Below are 22393 nucleotides of genomic sequence, written 5' to 3' on the forward strand. Positions count from 1 at the left end.
TTTTTCATCATGCAAAGATGCTAAAAATCATAAAAGCATCTTTGCTTGAGGAAGAAGCTAGTGAAGCTTCTAAAGCTTGCATAATGTATTTTATACTTTGGAGTTGGCCCGAAAAAAGGGTATCATAGCTTGCGAATTTTGTATTTTGTTGTACTATATATACTCATGTATAAGTCTAGAAATTTTAGTCAAAACATTGATCGACCCCAAAACCCAGAGTCGACTTATCCATGGGTCGATGTTAGTACTGTACTTTTACTCTGATTATAAAAAAAGGAACCATCCTCTGGTGAAAAGCAAGAGCATAATCTGTCCTGGAAGCACTGACACATCTCTATTCCCTCATCCATCCAGCCTTTAGTGTTTAGTAGTTATCCTGCTGGAATTTTGTAAGCTGTTCGGCATGGTTTTCCTTTGCGTCATCCTTTATATCCTTTGTCACATGGTCCTAAGTTTTGCTTTCGACTTATCCTTGGGTCATATCAAAATCCATAATTTTGGCACCCAAACCTGCCCTAGACTTGTTGACTTATAGTCAAGTATACATGCTATTTTGCTCCATCGCCAACTTGGCTACCCCTATATATATATATATATATACACACACACACACCCCATATATATATATATATATATATATATATATGTATGTATGAATTTCAAGATACCAGATGTAGCCACAACAGAGGAATCCCAAACAAGAGGGAAACAAAGTCTGGGACTTAACTATTCACATTTTATACCTTCAGCAAAGATAAAATTCTTTCATTGTACTACAATTTGGCATATTTTACCTATAGAGTACTAATAAATTTTTCCAGATGGATGACCTTGGGCAAGTCACACACTCTCAGCCTCAGAGGATGGCCATGGCAAACACCCTCTGAGGAAACTTGACTTATGGTCTTCATAAATCAGAAACTACTTGAAGGCATACAACAACAACAAACAATGCAGAGATTCCTTGGGAAATTCATTCTCTGCCCAAGAAAGGAACAGTTAGCTTAAGGGACATCTGAGACTCAAGAGAAGTAACTTTTCTGTTGCTAATGTGAGTGGAAATGTTATTACCTGTCTTTTAATGCTCTTTGTCTCTAGTCCACAATGCCAATAGGGAGAGTGGCCTCTTCTTGCACTGAAATCCATGAAAACCATCTTAACTGACAACAACTCTGACAAAATGACTCTAATAGCATCACTGGTTTTCTTCTTTATGATTTTCAGCACCTTTGTTTGATGAAGAAGCCAATGAAGCTTCAAAAGCTTGCATAACCTATTTTATTTTTTGGAGCTCCCTCAAAAATGCTATTGCTGCTTGTGGATTTTGGATTAAATCTAGCAAGGATTCTAAAAGAGTATAACCAATATGAAGATATAAAGAGTCCCAAAATATCAAACAAATATTGATAATTTATCATGTGTAAAACTGAGCAGAACTGAAAATGAGAAATATAAATGATTTCCCAACATTAAATTACTGAAGAGTACCAAAGATTTGATAGTTCTGATGAGAAATGAATACTTAGGACATGAGGCTACTATTAGAAAAGAATATGGAGAAACAGAACGGTTCGCAAATGGCAAAGGGATCAGGAAAGGCTGCATCTTTTCCCTCTGTCGGTTTAACTTATATGCAGAAAATATCATACAAAGAGCAGGATTGGACAAAGAAGAAGGAGAAGTAAGAGAGGAGGAAGGAACATCAACATCTGAGATATACAGATGATATCCAACTACTAGTGGAAAACATCACAGATTTGCAACAACTATTAAGGAAGATCAAAGAAGAAAGTGCAAAGGCAAGCTTAATGCTGAACATAAAACAAAAATAATGACCATAGTGGATCAACATAAATTCAACCTAAACTGAAGAAATCAAAATAGTTAAAGATTTCCCATACTTTGGATCAAGCATTGACCAGAATGGAGACTGCAGTCAAGAAATCAGAAGAACACTAGGAAATGGATAAGAAGAAAATCAGCTCATTTGAGATGTGGTACTAGAGAAGAGTGCTGAGAATGCTATGGATGGCCAAAAAGACAAACAAAGAGTCCTAGAACAGGTCAAGCCTAAACTCTCCCTGGAAGCCAAGATGATCAAACTGAGGCTTTCGTACTTTGGCCACATCATGAGTAGGCATGAATAACTGGAAAAGGCAATAATACTAGGAAAGGAGTAGAAATAAAGAAAGACTGCATGCCAGATAGGTATGACTCAGGATCGAATTTGCAGGACCTAAGTAGAGCAGTGGAAGACAGTGGGGCTTGGAGATAATGATGATGATGATAATAATAATAATAATCTTTAATTTTTATCCCGCTTTTTGTTTCCACAATCAAAGCGGCGTACAACCTTTAAAAAATACAATATATACAACCCCCCCCCAATTAAAAAATGTGGAGATGTCTTCTCCACATGCTTGGCATGAATCAGTGTTGATTCAAGAGCAGTTAACATAATCAACCATGATGTATATCATATATATAGTATATATATATATGGAGGATGGAGCAAATGTCTTGTGAGTTTTGTCTGCCTAAATAATTTGACTGCCTTGGGATTAACTAGCATTTGTTGCCTTTTCCTCAGGCAGCCCTCCTGAGCCCCCCACTGATTCCCCCAAAGGGCTCAAAACCATCACTGCAAATGGACCTGCCTTTGATATCTTCACCTTTGTGGACTGGCACACAAAGCGCCAGTGTCCCCCAGAGAGATTTAACTGGTGTATTTTACAGCAGTGGCTGACTTCTTGAAGCTGTCTGGACATTTGATCATAGACTTGGAAAGTTGAAGGGAACAGAAGATGACTTGGCAATGTTAGCCAGGCCCAAAGGCTGCCAATTCCTGCTTTGGGAATGCCCCGGGGCAAAGGCCGAGTGTTGTGCTGGCAGAAGGATTGCCCCGAGTAGGCATTTATTATCACTCATAAGTTCTGGATCATGAGGTTTTAGTTGCAAAAAGTTGAAAAACAATTGCCTCACTAATGCTTGGAGGTGTGCAAATGTACACAATGCTTTTTGTACTCTTTTTTCTGACACAGGCAGAATGAAGCAACTTTCTCCTGCCAAACAAAAGGGCGATTCTGGGTGGTGCAGCATTGCCCTCTTGCGTCCAAGTGGGAGCAGGCCTTCTTTTTCCTCACCTGATTTCCCAGAAAAGGCAGCGTCCCATGAAGCATCCAGCCCCTAAATAGTCCAAAGTCACAGTTCTGACAACTCATCTGTAGCTCTAGCCAACACATTTCTAACACAACACCCAGATTGTCAGCTTCTCCCTTGCAACCTGAGAAAGAGAAAGCAGGCAATAATTCAACTGGTGCAACCTCTCAGGAAGATGCATTAATGGAGAAGCTGCACCTGGGGAATTTTTGCCTGAGAAACAACTCTTAAAAGGAGCAGTGTGTGCACACAACAATCAGAATATGGGATGTTACTTTTTAAGATCCCTAGTATCTCAACTTCTGACAACAACAATAGGCATCAAGGAAAGCCAGGATGGCATAGAGGTTTCTGTGTTGGACTATGACCAGCTCGACTGTGAAACCCACTGGATGACCTTGGGCAAGTCACATGCTCTCAGCCTCAGAGGAAGGGAATGGCAAACATCCTCTGAAGAAATCTTGCCAAGAAAACCCCATGATAGGGTCACCTTAGTGTTGCCATAAGTCAGAAACAACTTGAAGGTACACACCACCACCACCACCATATTAACGAAATAGGGATGCCAAGGGCAGAGTGTCAAGTTAGTTTTGGCAACAGAATAGAAAAAGTTACTATTATTAGCTGGGAATAGGGAGGGGAAGAAGAAGCAACCAAGAGAAAACACAAACACAATGTACTGTCATGCTGAAAATGGAGAACATTTTGGAATTCCTCCCGTACAGAAGGTTGAAATGTAGGACATATCCTAGAAAAGGAGGGTGTCTGATCACCCTGAGTAGGACCTCAGTTTCTGGTGACTGTCACGATAAGACCCCCTCACCCAACTATTTTCCTATTGTGGCAGCCCCTTGGGCTTTGTCATCCCACCGCTGCCACCAAATTATGTCACAGGAGCCACCAAAATTCGCTTATTTTCCCTTTTAGAATTCACTTTCAAATGGTATCTAGTAGCGTGGTTACTTATTTCAGTCCCAGACAAGCTTGTAAGTAATTAACAATAAACCTTTATTTGAAAAACACTTTAACAATGGGCTGGTACACATTGGTGCTTTGTGATGCCACTGACCTCTGGACCTTCACACAACCAGACCCTCACTGTCTGGAGCCAAAACCCTCTCTGACTGTCACTAACAGAATTCTTCTCCTCTTACTGGCCATCAGTCTATTGGCTGTCTCCAGCTGACTCCTGATTGGCTGCTGCTAACCTGGCATTATTCTGCCTGATTGTGTGAATGAGGCATCTCCAAGGCACCCTTTCCAAACCACTACACAATGCTGGCTCTCAGAGTGTCTTGTATAAATTCACTTCACATCCAGTATAGTTACAGGAAAAAACTCATCCCATGAGAGACCACAGTATCCCTTAGTGGTAGAATGCAAAGACATAGCCATGTTAGTCTGATCTAACCATCTGAGGGAGAGAATAATTGGGATATTGGGAATGGTAAGCTGCCTTGATTGTCTCTCTGGCAGAGAGGCGGGGTAAAAATAAAGCTATTATTATTATTATTATTATTATTATTATTATTATTATTATTACGTAGAATTAGTACCTAGAGAGATCTTGTAGTAGCACCTTTGAGACTAATTAATTGCAATTCCTTTCTTTTAGTGAGTCTCAAAGGTGCTGGTTATCACATGACGCTACAGCCAATCAGAAGAGAATCCAGGGTGAATGTAAGGTCACTCTGGAAATAAGTAAATTTGCAAAACTACCAGATTTACGTGTCTCTTTTCCTTGCAAATTGGCTCCTCTCCCATAACGGCTGCTGTGTGATAATGCAAGGCTCCAGATGCATCTGCTTTCACAAGCTGCCTTGCTGTCCCTGGGAGAAACTTCGTAAAGGGATACACACAGACTTCCCTCGTTGCCCCTTTCTCTCCTTCTCTAATGGAGCCTCTAATGAAGGGCAGAGCTGCTGGTGGGAGAAGAAGGCAGAGGGAGGGTGCTTTGGAGGGGGAAATGGAGGACATGCCCTGGAAAAGGAGGGCATCGGGGAGGCTCAGCCCTCACTGGAACCAGGCAAGTTTATGGGGGCCCTCTCTCTGACAGAGAGAGAAAGAGAGAGAGAGAGAGAGAGAGAAGTAAATGGGTGGATGGATGGATGGATAGAGAGACAGACAGACAGACAGACAGACAGACACACACACACACACACACACATAGAGGTTTAGATGACAGACAGACAGACAGAGGTGGATGGGTGGATGACAGACAGGGACCCTTTTTGATCATGAAACCCACTGGGTGACCTTGAGAAACACACACTCTCTCAGCCTCAGAGGAAATACGTAGGACCCATATGACTCTTTTGTGTATGTGTGTGTCTTTGTGGTTTCACGGAGTTAGTCTGTCTTCCTTTGACACAGCTTTGGGTACAAAGAAGCTTCCCTCCCTGGTTTCCCCTCCCTGCAGCATGTGGGTGAGGCACTTGTGGAAGTGACAGTTTGGAGCATGCTCAGAACAGATATTTCTAAGCAAGCAATGGGGATTTGTCCTCACCCATCTGATAGCCAAATTCGAATCTAACCCTAAATACTGTGCCTTTAACCCCTTGTTGTGTTCTTGTGTGTGATAACCAACAGCACTGTAACCATTTTTGGGATGACAGCACATAGGTCACTGTGTGATAACATCCACAGTGTAACTCCCTTCCTTGAGACACATCCTGACTGGGATCTCTCTGGTGCCTCATCCAACTCTCTTTCTCAAATATGTCATCTCTTTTCAAAAATTTAAACAACTCTCTCACTCACAGAGGCCCCTCCCATCGCAGAGTTCTCTGTGCTGGGATTGGTCCCTACTTCCTCAGGGGCTGAGCTTGTTGCCTAGCAACCAGCTGTCAGGATGGAACCACCCCCAAAGGACCGGTCCTTAGAGCCTCCTCCTCCCAGAGATGCTTTGCCATTGCCTTCCTCTGAGGCTGAGACCCAAAGGACTTCCATGGCTGCACAGGGATCCAGATCTAGATCTTCTGGATCCTAAAACTCAGATCCCTTTATGCTGCCTGCCTTCAGGCATTATACCTCTGCTGAACAACTGTGCTGTAAGGCTGTTATCAAAGGACCATCTGGGAAGAAAGAGTTTGCCCATGTGTCTCCAACTCAGTTGAAGATCTAAGTCATTACTTATTGGAGTGCCCAATTTATAAAGATATAAGAAATGCCTTATGCAAAGATTTAGGTTTGGTATCAAACAACTCTGACTCATATTCAATCTCTTTTTTATTAGGGGACACCGAAACAAGCATTTCTGAAAAGGTAGCCTGTTTTGCTTTTAAAGAATCAATTATGAGGAGGAAGCTCTGTAAAGATGATGGTTGGGTTACAAACCCTACCAGGCAGTGGTCAGTCCATGACAAAGGACCTACAGAGAGTTCCTCCACTCCCAGATCACCATCATTACCAGAGCAAAAAACCAGGCCCAGAATGTGCCCCGCAAAATGGGTGGCACCAGATACTACCTGGGACATTCCCATAGTTGTCATGGGAGACATGATGTCCTGAGCTGCTTCTGACAGAACAGTCTCTGCATGGATATTGAAGTCTGCCGGGACAACAAGCCGATGGGACTCCAGTGCCACTGCAGAAACCAACTCAGCCAGCTCAGGAAGGAAGACTGTTGTGCAGCAGCGTGGGAGGTACACCAACAGAATCCCATATCTGTCCTGGCCACCCACCCTGAAGTAGCCACACTCATTCCCAGTATGGGACAGGGCACCTGGTAAGGGAGAGAGAATCCTGATAGATCACTGCAATATATATGTACACCTTATACACATAGCCTGAAGGTAATTTTATACATATTTGTTACAATTTTCTGCATGAAACAAAATTTGTTTACACAGAACCATTAGAAAGCCAAAGTGTATCTCAGCTTCTTATGTGGACAATTTTGGATTTGGGAGGATTTTGGATTCCAAATAAGAGATACTCAACCTGGACAAAGAGATGAAGATAAACTGCCTATGTCTGTCAGAGATTCCAGGACTAGAAGCTGGAATAATTTATTGGCTGTCTAATAATCTAATATGCACAAAAAGTCAAGGTGCTTAGGATGGAGGGTTGTTTCTTTCCTAGCAAAACGAAGTGAGGAAGCAGGGAAAGAAAGGGCTTCTCTTCTCATAAAGGGCACTTTCTTTCCATGGAAAATCACTGACTCTCACTGCCACCATTTCCTCTTCCTTGAAATGCATGACAGCCAAATGCCCAAAATGGAAGTGGTACAAATTTGTCCAGCAATGAAAGCATAGAGGAGGAGGAGGAGGAGGAGGAGGAGGAGAGCAGTCCATTGGTGGAAGTGGTACAGGGCCATGCAGACAGTATGGCAAGTATCTTGAGTGCCACAGAGAAAAGGCAGACATATCACAAGATGTTGGGAGATGGTCTTTGTCAGCTAATACTGACATACCCATATTCATGTTAGGAAATGACATGTATGTGACCACAACATGGAGCTGTAGCGGAACCTATTACAGTTCCAGTGGCAGTTGACAGTTGACACTTGCATTATGGAATGTTGATGCAGTCAGTTCTTTTGAGAGAGAGTGTCAGTTATGACAGTTGGTGTTAGAGTAACTGCCTCTCTGTTTTGTTGTTATGGTTGTTTGGTTGGCAAAGTAACTTATTTATTAAAGCCCTCATGTAGAGTGAAGGCTTGAAGTGCTCTTGTTGTTATTTCTCAAGCTGGGAGCTCAAGGCTGTTTGCAGTGGTGAAGGAATATTTTCCTTCCTGGCCTGAATACCTTTGCAGACATCTCTTCAGATTCCTTCTCCCTGGCTTCCTGTCAATATGGTTCAACTCTGCAGGTGGTTGTGGTGGACACAGCACGTCTTTCCACGCCCCAACAAGGCCACCATCCCACGTCACTTCAGAACAGCATAAACAGCCACTAGCAAAGTAATGTTCCTCTTTGCCTATGGCAGGTAGCAATGTAGGGCAACAAATGAACATGTCATAATATAGTGCAATATACCTGTGCCTTGTGCCTTGTCCATTTGTTAACATTAGCTCTACCACATGCAAAAGTCTTGCTTAATGTCATTTCCATTTAAGGATTATTTGTGTTTCCTCCAAGCTTTTAAGAATATCAGAACTGGGGTCTTATTACAGATAATAAATACTGTATATTCCCATTTATAAGTCTAGAAATTTGGGTCAAAAATTGAACAACAACACACAAAAAAAACCCTGGGTTGACTTATCCTGGGTCCATGCAAGTGCTGTATCTTAACTCAAACAGGAACCATCTCCCTCTCTAAGCAGAGTGGCAAAAGTTAAGAGGAGCTTAATCCATCCCTAGAGAATGTAAAAGAAACACCAACCGCCTTTATTCTCTCCACTGAGTTGCTGCTTCTGGCCTTTTTGAATGTTTGGACAAGAAAATAGCAGCATTCTTTGGCATCATTTTCTTTTCCTTCATTCTTTACATCCGTTGTTGCATGCCACTCAGTTTTACCCTCAACTTATACATGGGTCATATCAAAATTAATAATTTTGGCCCCATAACCTGCCCTCAACTTATACATAAGGTCGACTTACAGACAAGTATATACAGTAGTTATATCTCCAAAAAGTGGGCAAAATTCTTAACAACTACTTAATTAAGTATTCTTAATTACGTAACTTCTCCTTGTCTGACTCCCAAATCTGATAGAAATGTCATTTGTGGTCTAATCACCAACAGACTGGATCTTATTAGGACAGATCTAATTAGGAGAATTTCTGAATTTAGCTCGATTGCTGAGAGGTAGGGTCCTAACAACACCTTCTGAGATCGGGTCCCAAGATGTCTACAAGAGGTCCACAAGAATCCCTTGAGAAATGACGCTGAGACAGACTGCTCCAATTAAGTCCAAATATTTATTAAAAAGGGGGAAACAAACACACAGCATAAGGGGGCACACACACTCACGCACACACACCATTCTTAATGAAAGTAAAGGAGGGAAATCAGGAGAGTGCTGAGAGAGGCAAATCTAGGGAGATACTCACTTCTGAAGGCTTCTCCAGGAACCAGATGTGGATATAGATGATGAGATGACATGGCCCACCAAAAGGTGGGGGGCATACGGCCGAGGGACCTAAAATCAGAGTTCAGTCTGACATGAAGCCAGGCTGTATTCTGAATGAGACACACTAGTGTATGCTTAGACTGAGGCTTATATAGACAATTTGTAGCCTCTGGCTATGAACTTGATGATTTAACCTCAGCCAAGACAAAGGGTATGAAGACCTGGGCTTTTGTTAAACCAAGGTGAAGAATAGACTGAGCCAATGCACCTGGATCTGAACACAATCAAGGAAGGCAAACAGATGAATAGAAGGCCCTTGACTTAATCACTGGGCCATTAGGTGTGAGGCTGAAAACAAACAGCCTGTATTGTTATGGTTTTGGAGGAGATGGTTCTTCTTGTCTAGCAACTCCCTAACTTCCTGTGGGGCTTTTCCAAAGAGTTGCTTTCCAGGGGTCTTGTGAGTATGACTCATCTTCCTACCTGACCCACTGCTTTCAGGATTATGGCTGGTAGCCTGGCAAGTCAGGTTGGGATCATGAAGAAACTCCACACACACTCCAAAATTTATTAAAATCCATATGTGGTAACAATCTCCTCATGCAACTGATGTCTGGTAAAGTAGATAGCGGGTTGTGTGAAGATTGTGGCAATAGTAAAAAAAAATTCACTAAATATACTATGGGAGCCAGTGTGGTGGCATGGTTCAAGCATTGGACTATGACTCTAGAGACTGGGTTTCGAATCCTGGCTCAGCCATGTAAACCCACTGGGTGACCTTGGGCAAGTCACTCACTCTCAGCCTCAGAGGGAGGCAAGGGCAAACCCCCTCTGAAGAAACTTGTCAAGAAAACCCCATGATAGGTTTTCTTTAGGGTCTCTATAAGTCAGAAACAACTTGAAGGCACACAACAACAACAACAACAACATAGTATACTATATTATATATCACTATGCCCAGTGAAACCAGAAAAAGGATGAAAGAATAAAGAAACTATAATATGCATAATCTGGATATCTGCTCCTATGTATTCTAAGTACATAATTTCATAATCACAAAAAGTCAACATGGGTTTCAGAGAAACAAGTCATGCCAGACAAATCTGATCTCTTTCTTTGATAAAATTACCAGCTTGTTAGATGAAGGGAATGCTGTGGATATCGTATATCTTGTTTTCACTAAGGCCTTTGACAAGGTTTCCCATGACATTCTTGCAAACAAGCTTGTAAAATGTGGGCTAGACAAGGCAACTGTTACATGGATTTGTAATTCATTGACTGGTCGAACCCAAAGGGTGCTCAGCAATGGCTCCTTTTCATCCTGGAGAAAAGTGACCAGTGGGGTCCCACAGGGCTCTGTCCTGGGCCCAGTGCTATTCAACATCTTTATCAATGACCTGGATGACAGCATTAAGAGCATACTTAACACATTTGCAGATGACACTAAATTAGGAGGAATAGCTAATACTCCAGAGGATCATTCAAAATGATCTGAATAGACTAGAAAGCTGGGCCAAAGCTAACAAAATGAACTTCAACACAGTGAAATGTAAGGTACTGAACTTAGGGCAGAAAAATAAAATGTCACTCTGGGCCCAAAACAAACTCCAGCTCCCAGAATTCCATAGCCTTGAGCCAGGACAATTAAAGTGGTGCCAAACCAAGTTATTTCTCCAGCGTAGATGCAGCCAAGAAATCCTCTCTTCTGCATTTGTGCCTTTGACAACTGCAAGACAGGCAGATAGATCACTGGTGCAGTTGTTCTCAGCTGTAAGAGGCAACCAAGACATTGGGAAAGAGAACTCCCCTGTGGAATGTCTCCTTTTTCTACAGCAGTTTAATGCAGAGGCGCTCTGCTTGTAGGAAAAAGTTGGCAACCTCCTGAAAGGAAGACCTTCCCACTTAGCAAAGCTTGATCTAATGCAAAAAAAATGGAGGTGCACAAGGCCCTTTCAGTGTGCTAAAAGGAAGGCAGCAGCAAATTAAATAATAATAATAATTCAGTTCCTCCTTCCTTTGCAGCTGCTGCCTCCACGGTTTTGTAACCCTTACAGTTGGCTTAAACCCAAGATACCTTTCTCTGAGCCAATGGCGAGAGAGGGCTGGAATTGCGTCATCAGTTGCTAAGTGGACTCGGCAGCGTAAGGCAAGAACCGAAGGGGTTCCCTATCCTGTCAATTGGGTGCGTGTATCTGGCGCCCTCTGGCGGCGGAGATGGGGAACGAGCCCATGCTATTAGTGTTTGATTTTTTTAAAATCTTGATTGATTGATTAATCGATCGATCGATTGCTGGCATTCCTTCTTTTGCAAATGCCCTGTGACCTCGCCCTGACTTTTTGCAGAGAAGGCTTCCCATTTGGGGGCTTCCAGTCAGTGGATCTGAAGAAGCTGACTTGAGTCTAGGCAGTCTCCTGCTGCCAACTACTTTCTTTCAGTGCTGTCAAAGGTGCTACCAGATCTCTTTACATTCTGCTTTTACAGACTAATAGGGCTATATCTTTGAGGTCAGTGTATAAATACTGCTATAGACCAAGTCCTGTACCAGCTTATGGCGACCTGACATTGTAAGGTGCCTTAGAATCATAGGATCCTAGAGTCGGAAGAGAGCCCAAGGGCCCCCCAGTCCAGCTCCATTCTGCCATGCAGGAACTCCCCATTATAGAGTCACAGTATGCCAGAGTTGGCACAGAGCCAAGGGCCATCCAGTCCGACCCAATTCTGCTATGCAGGAACTCCCCATCAAAACTCTCCCTGGGACCTTCTCTTCCTTTGCAGTTAGGACAGCTGCCCCCCTTGTCTTCGGGCTCCCACATAATTCCCTGGTGAAAGTGAAAGGATGAGAATAATGTCGAGATTGATTGCTTTCCCATCATGATGCATGTGCTTCCCTCCCCCTCTCCTTGGGGGGGGGCATGAAAAAGCCACTTTGGGGTGAGGAGACTCCCCTCCCCCCAGCATCCCCTCTCCCTTCCCCTCCCCATGGGCGCCTACCAGCGGTTACTTTCCCTGTTTGCAAGAAGGAAGAGACCGACCTAGAAGGAGGAAGATGGCCCTCTTGGACGTGTGCGGTGCCTCTGCCAGATCCTGGGACTGGGTCCCCCTGGGTCTGGGAGGCTCCCCTTTGGGGCACTACGCCTTCGGGGTGAAGGAACCCCGCATCGCCCTCCCTCTGGGGCAGAAAGTAAGGGGCAAGGGGGGCAAGGGAGAGGGAAGTGTGGGGTGACCCCCATCACCCCCTTAACTCGACTTCAGCCTTTCCTCTTTTGGAGGGGATCTGGGGGTGAGGAAGGCCTTCCTGGCAAGATCGCCTCTGAGCACGTGCAGAGTGCCTCCTTCCAAGCGTTTGGGATGCAGCGAGTGGAAGGAGCTGGGCTCGTTCCCCAGAGAGGCAGATTGAGATGCCGGAGCTCTCCTTGCAGAAATGCAGCCCCGCTCCGTCGTTGCCTTGGCTCCCACCCGGAGGGAGAGGCGGCTTACTAAATAGACTGTTTGAGCTGTGTCTTCCCTGCTGGACACAGACTGCCAGAGAGAGCAGCCAAATTGCCCAGCCCTTGGCCTCCGGCTGCCTTGGCGGTTGGCTCTTTCCATCGTTTTCATGGTTTATGATGTTATAAAGCAATAGGATGTATTTTAAAGTATGTTGTATTTTATATTGTGTTTTCTTTGATATTGTAAGCTGCCTCGATCCTGCAGGAGAGGCGGCATATCGATAATTTATTATTATTATTATTATTATTATTATTATTATTATTATTATTATTATTATTATTATTATTATTATTATTAATAATAATAATAATAATAATAATAATAATAATAATATTTATTAGAATAAAATAATGTCCAAAGAGAGCAAAGGAAAATCCATGATTGTCCAGAGTGAAATACAAGGAGGGCTGAGAGATAATCGAGACCTTACTATATGGGCGTTAGGTGTGTTAGGATACCCTGGCCCTGTGGAGGAGGAGGATGCCCTTGAGCATGCACAGAGTGCCCTTTCCAGGACTGGCTTCCAGCATCTGGAGGATTTGTGGAGGAGAACCTAGAGATCAGAAAGTCCAGCTTCAGAACAGGCTAAAACCTTAGAGACTTTTTTTTGAGGGGCGGGGAAGGTTGTCCCCCCCATATTGAGAGAAAGGTGGCATATAAATGAAATACAAAAAATAGATGTCAACCACAGATGCTGGCAAAATGTCAGGAAGAAACTCTGCTAGAACATGGCCGCATAGCCCCAAAAACAATAAATGTTTGAATCCCAGCTCAAACATGGAAATCCACTCTGTGACCTTGGGCAAGTCACACTCTCTCAGCCTCAGAGGATGGCAATGGCAAGCCCCCTCTGCAGGAGCTTGCCACAAGAAAACCCCAGGATGGATTCACCTTTAGGGTCACTATGAACCAGAAATGACTTGAAGGCACACAACAACATCAACAACATGTAAATGTTGTTGTGGTGGGTTCAATTGGCAGCCCCAGTAATGAAGGAAGAGAGGGAATGCTGATAGGACCCTTGAAACAACAACAACAATAATAATTTTATTTAAAGCCCATCCCTCCCCAAAGGATGAAGCGGGATACAACCCATAAAATGAAACAATAACAGTTAAAAAACAAGCATAAGTAAAAATCACATCATCCTCTTACCCACTTATTAAAAACTTAAGCATAATTACAATTACAATTAAATTACTAAATTAAATTTAAATTAAATTAGATTTAACTTGTCAGAGCCCCTTGGGAAGGACAGTTTGTTGGAAAGGCCATTTACATCTTTTTAATCTCTTTTTAATGCAATGATGCCACTTTAATCTCTTTGAACACAATGAGGAATCCTGTTGCACTTCTAAGACCGATGGTGTGGGTGATCATGGTTTGCAATCCACTTCTTTATATCCATGGGTCAGAACCCTAGAACAAGGGCAGGAATCATGCCCCTCTTCCCCAAATTGTTAGACTGCAGCTCCCAGCATTCCTCACCTGGGAGCTTCAAGTCAAGCTACATCTTGGAGGGGCAGCAGTTTCCTGCTACTTCCAGCACTGGGACAGGAACTGATGGATTCAGATGCAGAGTTTGACAGTCACATTGCCCACTAGCAAAGCTTGTCGGTTGTGGCAGAAACTTCCAGACACTTAACCATGGCAGTTCATTGTGGTGTGCTAAGCATCAGTTGTTCTTTTGTCGCAGCCTTCTGAGTTCCTGCAGACCCACTGCGAAGGCAGTGGCGATGGGCACCGGATCGAGATGGCCCACGGCACGACCACCCTGGCCTTTACCTTCCAGCATGGCGTCATTGTAGCCACCGACTCCCGGGCATCAGCTGGCAAATACGTTTGTGAGTGATTGCCTCGGATTGAGGTTTTGGAGGATGAGGGGTATGGGGTTTATGACTTTGGGGTGTGAGGTTGCCTTCTTGGTCACTCAGTTGCAATGTCTACTCCTGTCAGGAAAAAATGGGATGGAAACAAAGGACGTGGAAAGATCTAGGCTGAACCTGAGGAGACAGAAAGCAAAGTTGGTTGGGGGACCATTAAGGGGAAAGGAGGCAGGAGAAGAGAAGAAGTGGAAGGAAAAAGAGCAGAACACAGGAGTTTATCACCCAAAGGAGATCGGAAGCTTATCCTGTGAATATCCTGGAAAAAAAATACGTAATTACGCAAAATGATTTCACATGATGTCACACAAAACCTGCTATTAAAGTGGTCGCAAAAAAGCATTAAAGCACATATTTTTACTTTCGGAATTTCAGTGAGAATGCATTTCTGATATCACTTCATTTGCACAATTGTGTGTGATAATCATTTGTGCAATAACTTGCCATTTTTGCTTTATTTGCAGGATGCTTTAAATGTGCTTTAATCTCTCTTTAATGCTGAAATTATCCCCAGTGTGATCAATATAATGGAAAAGTTCCATTTGTTTGGACTACAATACCCACACTGGCTAGTGGATTCTGGGATTTGTGATTAAAAGATCCGTTTAGAAAGGTGAAAGGGTTATTCGTTTATTGGTAAATAAGGGCCAGCATGGCATAGAGGTTTGAGTGTTGGACTATGACTGGAGACCAGAGTTCAATTCCTCACACAGCCATGAAACCCACTGGGTGACCTTGGGGAAGTCACGTGCTCTCAGCCTCAGGGGAAGGCAATGGAAATCTTGCCAAGAAAACCACATAATAGGTGTGCCTTCGGGTTGCCATAAGTTTAGAGATGATTTAAAGGCACACAACAACAACAAATAAGAGTTGACTTCCCACTGGAAAGCTAGGCCACTGTGAAACAATTCATAAACATGGAAAAGTTGTGTTGTGCCATTGCACAACATTTGCATTCTCAGGAGGGAAGCAGAGACATGGCAACCTCATTGAGACCACTAAGTGAGCAGGGAAGGCAAGTGTGGCCATTGCATAATGCACACTGATGCACAAGTCCCGTTGTTCAATGGAAGCCACTATTGTGCAACAGAACATCTTGCACATGGCCCTGCTGTGTATCATCATAGTTCACTAGCATAGCCACGTATCATATCTGTGATATAGCTCCATCATTATAAAATTATGCTTGATGGCCTTTGAAATAGGACCTCAGCCAAAGTCTAGTATAAAGGTAACAGACTTAGTTCAGAGAGGAAGACAGCCATTTTGGGTCAAAAAGGGTGGCCTGAAAAGGCATCTCCCACATGTATCAGAGGTGGGCTACATTCAGCCCCCAGGGGCTCTTGTGCACCCATAAACCTTCTGCAGTGGTTCCCAAACTTTGGTTTTCCAAGTGTTTTGGACTTCAGCTTCCAGAAGCCCCACCCAGCTTGGCCAACAGTCAGGAATTCTGGGAGCTGAAGTCCAGAACATATGGAGGACCAAAGTATAGGAACCACTGACTTAAAGAGATGCAATTGCTACTGGTCAAAGAGCTTTGGCAGGATTTGCTAATGCTTCCAAATGCTACTAAACCTGTTTAGTGGAAGATGAGTGCCCAAAAGTGGGTATTTGCTGCAAGATAGTTTCTGTCTGGTTGAAACTGGACTCTTCCCCTTGTTACAATATTTTTTAGGTAGGGACTAGGGATGGATCAACATGAGGTTTGGTTGTAAGCCATTCCCAGCAGTAATAATATAATGTATGTGCACTATCAGCCAGGGTGGTGCAGTGATTGGAGTGTCTGACTAGGACTCTGGAAGACCAGGGTTCAAATCCTGGCTCAGCCATGGAAACTGACTGTGACCATGGGCAAGTCAGACTATCTTAGCCTCAGAGGAAGGCAAGGGCAAACCTCTGAAGAAATCTTGCCAAGAAAATTTTGTGATAGGTTTGCTTTCAGGTCACTATAAGTCTGAAGTGATTTGAAGGCACACGACAAAAAACAAAAAGCAAATGTGCCTTCAGGTTGCCTGTGTACTTATGGCAACTTTATGAATTTCAGACAGCAATGTTGCAACAAAACTGCAACTTCTACTAAGATCTCTCCACATTTCCTTCTCCCTTGAAGCTACTCTACTTTTCAACAAAGTGATCGAGATCAATCCATACTTGTTGGGGACCATGTCCGGAAGTGCTGCTGACTGCCAATACTGGGAACGTCTCCTGGCCAAACATTGCAGGTAGGTATCCTGAACTCATTTCTGGGGGAAGGCAGATCTTTGGCCCTGCTCTGGTCTAGCTGGGGATAAAGGAATAGAAAGTTCTTCAATCCCTTCCATTCATCCCTCATGAATTAGTGAAGGCTGGTTGCTTCCATGACAGTGGGCGTGGCAAATGTATCCACTCCAAGTTTTAATCCAAACTGTAAAGGAGTTATGGAAACTAGAATGAGTACACTTGTTTGTTCATTATTTGTACTCCATTTACCCAGTAGGAGAAGAGGGGAGATAAGGAGGCTCAGGCAAAGCAAACTAACGCAGCTCCTCCTAGCTTGTATCTTCTTCCTTGTTCATAACTTTTCCCATCTTGACCATGCTCTGGTGTTACATGCCCACATGTATCCTGGTTTTAATCTGTGAAATGTTGGAGAATACGATAGCTGTGTTGTTAATAGGAGAGTTGCGGCAGCTAAAAAGAGTGTATAGGAGAGGAGACATGGTCTACTGTAAATTTGCTCTACATATCCCTGATCCAGGAATTTGGACACCATTTGGGGCAGGGGAAAAGTGTCCTTAAAGTTGGCTGGGGACCACAAAAATAGGTTGTGGCATCAGGTGTCTCACAGGGCCGAATGTTGCCTGCAACTTAAGTGGTGGAGAGATGGCTTGGTGAACATCAACACAGACTCTCTTACACTTCAGTTCTTCATCTCTCTCCACCTGCTCCTGGCTTCTCTCTTTCCTTGGACACAGGCTCTATTACCTGCGCAACAAGGAACGGATCAGCGTTTCGGCAGCCTCCAAACTGTTGGCCAACATGTTGATCGAATACCGTGGGATGGGCCTCTCCGTGGGCAGCATGGTGTGCGGATGGGACAAGAAGGTACTGGCTCAGATGGGGTTGGATGGCGGTGGAGTTGACTGTAGGAAAGAGGCTGGGGGAAGCATTTTGGTTCCAGGGCAACAAATATGTTCTAGCAGTGTTCTTCTGTACCAGGAGCCGGTCTTTTGTAAAGCCAACATGGCTTAATTGTCCACGACATGTCAAGCCACCTTAAACTAGTTTTCATTGCAGTAGCAATCTCAGCCTCAGATGCAAGTGTATTTTTGCTGGGAAAATCCATTCCCCTCAAACTTCACTTATCATGAAAATTGGGATAGAGGGACAGAAGAAGACTGAGAGTGTCAGTATGGCATAGTGGTTAGAGTGTTGGAATTCAGCTCTGGAGACCAGGGTTCAATTCTCAGCTTGGTCATGAAACCCACTGAGTGACCCTGGGCAAATCACATGCTCTTCAGCCTCAAGGAAAAGCAATTGCAAACTTCCTATGGACAAATCTTGCCAAGAAAAAATGATAGCTTCACTTTAGGGTTGCCATACGTTGGAAACTACTTGAAGACACAACAACAACAACAACAACAATTCAGATGGCATTGAATTGAACCCTGAAACACTTTGGCTGATATGCCAGCTGTGACCCTTCCTGGAGCCAGGGGACCTGGAAAAGGTGGTACATGCGCTGGTAACCTCACAATTAGACTTCTGCAATGTTATTTACTTGGGGTTAACCTTGTGCCTAGTTTGGAAACTTCAATTAATTCAAAATATGGCAGCAGGCTGGTCACCAGACAATTTAGAGGTGACTATATAACACCTATATTAAAGTCTCTTCACTGGCTGCCTATTAGTTTCCAGGCACAGTACAAGGTATTGGTAATAACCTTTAAAGCCCTACATGGCTTGGGTCCAGCATATTTGCGGGAATGCCTTCCTCCATATAATCTGCCCCACATGCTTAGGTCCTCTGGGAAAAAACGATTACTGCCTCAAAAGACCAGGTTGGTTGCAGTTACCCAGAGGACCTTTTCATCGGTCGCCCCTAATTTATGGAATGGCCTGACATATTACCGACCTTGACAGCTTTAAAAATCTCTTCTGACGGACTTTCCCCGATTAACTCTTTTGATCCTAATGATGTATATTGTCCTGATGCTGCCCATGAAGCCTTGACCTGTTCTGTTTTAATGATTTTCTGAATTTCAATGAAGTTATTGTATTTATTAGTTCTGTTATATTTAATTATGTGGATTTGTTTAGGATGAGAGGACAGAGGGGATTATTCTTATGTTACTTTTTTATATTATTGTTATTATGTTATATTTTATCTATGTAAGTTGCCTTGATCCTTCTGGAGAGGTGGGATAAAAATAATTAATTGTTATTGTTATTGTTATTGCCATCTCTAGTTATTTGTGCTCTCAAGTTTATGGGTCACAGTTCCACTGCCTCTGTGGATGGTGTACTACAATTACCCTGCTCCAGTAGCTCTACTGGCTACCAATCTGTTTCCAAGCACAATTTAAAGTGCTGTTGACGAATTGTATAGCCCTATACATCTTAGGTCCAGGGTATCTGACAGACTGTTATCTCCCATATGAGTCTACCTGGGCTCTGACAGAGAGGCCCTTCACTCATTCCCACTGTCTTCACAGGGATGGTTGGGTGGAATAAGAGGGAGGGTCTCCTTGCAGGCTGTCCTTAGCCTCCAGGCTTCCCTTGGGGAATTTCCCCTCATTGCTGTTCTTCCATCTGAAAGCAAAGACTCTTTGTATTCTTCAGCTTGCTTTGAAAACTTTAGATAGAGGCCAAGATAGAAACATTTTAAGTAACACATAACCAGTGTGGTGTAGTGGTTTGAACGTAGAGGTCTGGAGATCAGGGTTTGATTCCCCACTTATATTTTATTTTATTTTTACCTTTCTCCCCAAAAGGTACCCAAGGTGGCTCACAAGATAGAAACATTTTAAAAACAATTTTTATAAAAACAATTAAAATAATTTCGTTAAAACAGTATAAAATTAAGATCGAAAACATACAAAAGTGAAAGAAAAATTCTCTTCTCCTTTTTTGTCACGTCTTTTTAGATTGCAAGCCTGGAGGCAGGGAAATGTCTAATTAACTATCGGAGAGCCTTTCTGGCTGAAGAGCGAAGTATAAATATAACATAAATAAATCCAACAGACTTTTAGAACGAGTTATTTTTAAGGGTTGTGCTGTTTCTGAACTGCTTGAAATCCTTTTTGGGTGTTATGTTTTAAACCGTTCTACTATTGTGAATAGTTTAATTTTATTTCAGTGCTGATCTTTTACATATTTTAGCTATATTTAACTCATTTTCATTTTAAGCTGACTTGAGTCCCAGTTTGTGCGAAGAGTGGGGTATTTAAAAATGTTGTTTGTTGTTGTGTGCCTGCAAGCCATTTCTAACTTATGGCAACCCTAAGGCAAACCAAACCCAGGGATTTCTCAGGAAGTCTCTTCAGATGGGGCTTGCCAATACCATCCTGTGAGGCTGAGAGTGTGTGACTTCCCCAAGTGTTCTTTCATGGCCGAACTAGAATTCGAACCCTGCTCTCCTGAGTCATAATCCAACATTCAAACCACGGCACCATGTTGGCTTTCATAATAAAGATATACAACAGCAGCAATAGCAGCCAGAAGGGTAGCACTTGGTAACTGAAGCAGGTCTAGGGGGCCTCTTGCTGCCTCTGGGAGCCTTTGGGAGTTGCATGGACTTTGAAAAATATGGGGGGGGGGGACAACCAAAAGCAAACCAAAGTCAATTTTTGGTTTTGAAAAATCCTGATATTGGGAACCTGTAACTGCATCATGTTCAAAGGGAGGACATTTGCTTTTTTTAAAGTTTTTATCAGAAAAAGGGAAATCTGAAAAGGTCAAAGGCCACAAAACAGCCTTGAGGGCCACTCTTAGCCCATCCTGGCACTACCCCACTTGGTAGTTGGCAAAGGGGAACCAAAGATACCTGGGATGTAAAATACAGATGGACCTTGGTATCTGCTGGGGTTTAGTTCTAGGACCCCCTCTGGATAGCAAAATCCATGGATGTTCAAGTCTCACTAAATGCAAGGGCATAGTAAAATGGTGTCCTCTATATAAAATGGCAAAATCAAGGTTTGCTGTTTGGAATGTATATACAGTTGCCCCTCCAAGTCTGTGGACTTGTGATCCGCGGACTTGAAAATCTACGAGGGGCGACCGCCATTAACGTCAGTGGGGCACGCCTTGAATATGCACTTCCAACAGCAATAGCCTGCATAGTAAAGTGTTAGTAATGTCTGCCCCCTGCTTTGGAAAGCTAACCCTTTGCTGTTTGCAGGGGGTGGCTGAGAAAATGGAGGAAGGAGAAGCGAAGAGTCCAGGGGATTGCGAATGGCCAGAACCTCCAACCAATGGGGGGACCTTCTGTTTCAGTTGTCCCCCGCCTCAAGTTCTTGCCTTGACAAGATGGCAACAAGGAGGGACAGAGAGAGGGGGGCCCTCTTGTAGGGTGGAAACTTGAGAGACGTTTGCAGTAGGGGTGTATGCTAGGAGTTAAGGTGTGGCCAGAAGTGCAACAAGGTCTAGTGAGTAGGAACAGGAGTGGACTTCCAAGAGACACGATTTCAGGGCCTCTTCCTCCACTCTCATTATCTGTCTCTCTTCTTTTAGGGTCCTGGCCTTTATTACATAGATGATAACGGGGTACGCTTGAGTGGACCCCTCTTTTCCACGGGAAGCGGAAACTCATACGCATACGGGGTGCTGGACAGTGGGCACCGCCCTGATCTAACTGTGGAGGAAGCCTATGACCTTGGCCGGAGAGCAATCTCTTACGCCACCCATCGGGATGCCTATTCGGGTGGAGTGGTGAACAGTAAGTACTCCTGAACAGATGTACTTGGGACAGGTTCTGGCTTACTGAGGATTCTGGGAATTGCAGTCCCCCAAAGCTATGTTTCTTACTTACCTTTCTATTCCAGTGTCCCAACTCCCTGCTTTGTTTTTTTGTTTGGTGAGAGTGAACTCTATTTTTGCACATTTTTACTCATGTTGTGGTCTCTCTTTGTGCCTGATCAGTGTACCACATGAAGGAAGACGGTTGGATCCGAGTTGGACGGACTGATGTCAGTGAACTGCTCTACCAGTATTCGGAGGCCAAGAAGTGAAAGCGAACTGGTGGCCGATGAGGAACTGCAAAGAACTGCAAATATTGGAGAGATGTTTGGACACTCAGGGCAAGAGGAAAAGGGACAGAAGCAAAGTGCAGCAAACGGGGCAATAATAAAGTATCTCTGACTTTTCGTTTTTATGGTTGTTACAGTTTCTGTATCCTACAGTGATTTATTTATTTATCTATTTAATATCTCTCTTTTCTAAATTAAATTAAAACAGTTACAATCTGAACACCTTAAGAACAAGTACACCCATTGCACTACCCCAACCAGTTAAAAGCTGAAGGCTTGTTTAAATAAGGTCTTTGCCTACCAGAAAAAAGAAAGCAGAGAGAGGACCAACCTTGGCAGAGAGTTGCATAGCTTTGGAGCAGCCATTGAGAAGACCCTGTCCTGGGACCCAGGACCAGCTATATCAGTGAAGCCAGTGGGATTGAGGGAAAGTCTTCCCCAAAGATCTTAAAATTTAAATAGGCTTATATAGAGACACAGTATCCTTTGGTAGGTTGGTATCCTATTTGTATGTGATGCATGTATAAATTTTCTTATGCATCTGATTTTATATTTTGGCTGCTGCATGCATAACTCAGTTAAAGGCTGCAAAAGTGGAGTTATGCATGTGGTGCCAT

The 22393-nt window shown here is 43.4% G+C and overlaps 1 protein-coding gene across 1 annotated transcript; it reads left to right on the top strand.

The window, feature by feature from the left end:
* Window positions 1–12196: 12196 nt before the first annotated feature.
* On the top strand, window positions 12197–21893 carry PSMB8 (proteasome 20S subunit beta 8). Its single transcript, XM_042453142.1, has 6 exons — window positions 12197–12359; window positions 14364–14511; window positions 16661–16772; window positions 17505–17634; window positions 21262–21466; window positions 21670–21893. The coding sequence occupies exons 1-6, from the start codon at window positions 12225–12227 to the stop codon at window positions 21756–21758; spliced, it is 819 nt and encodes a 272-aa protein (XP_042309076.1). The 5' UTR covers window positions 12197–12224; the 3' UTR covers window positions 21759–21893.
* The last annotated feature ends 500 nt before the right edge of the window (window positions 21894–22393 follow it).

The sequence above is a fragment of the Sceloporus undulatus genome, chromosome 2 (genome assembly GCF_019175285.1).
Source record: "Sceloporus undulatus isolate JIND9_A2432 ecotype Alabama chromosome 2, SceUnd_v1.1, whole genome shotgun sequence".
NCBI classification, from domain to species: domain Eukaryota; kingdom Metazoa; phylum Chordata; class Lepidosauria; order Squamata; family Phrynosomatidae; genus Sceloporus; species Sceloporus undulatus.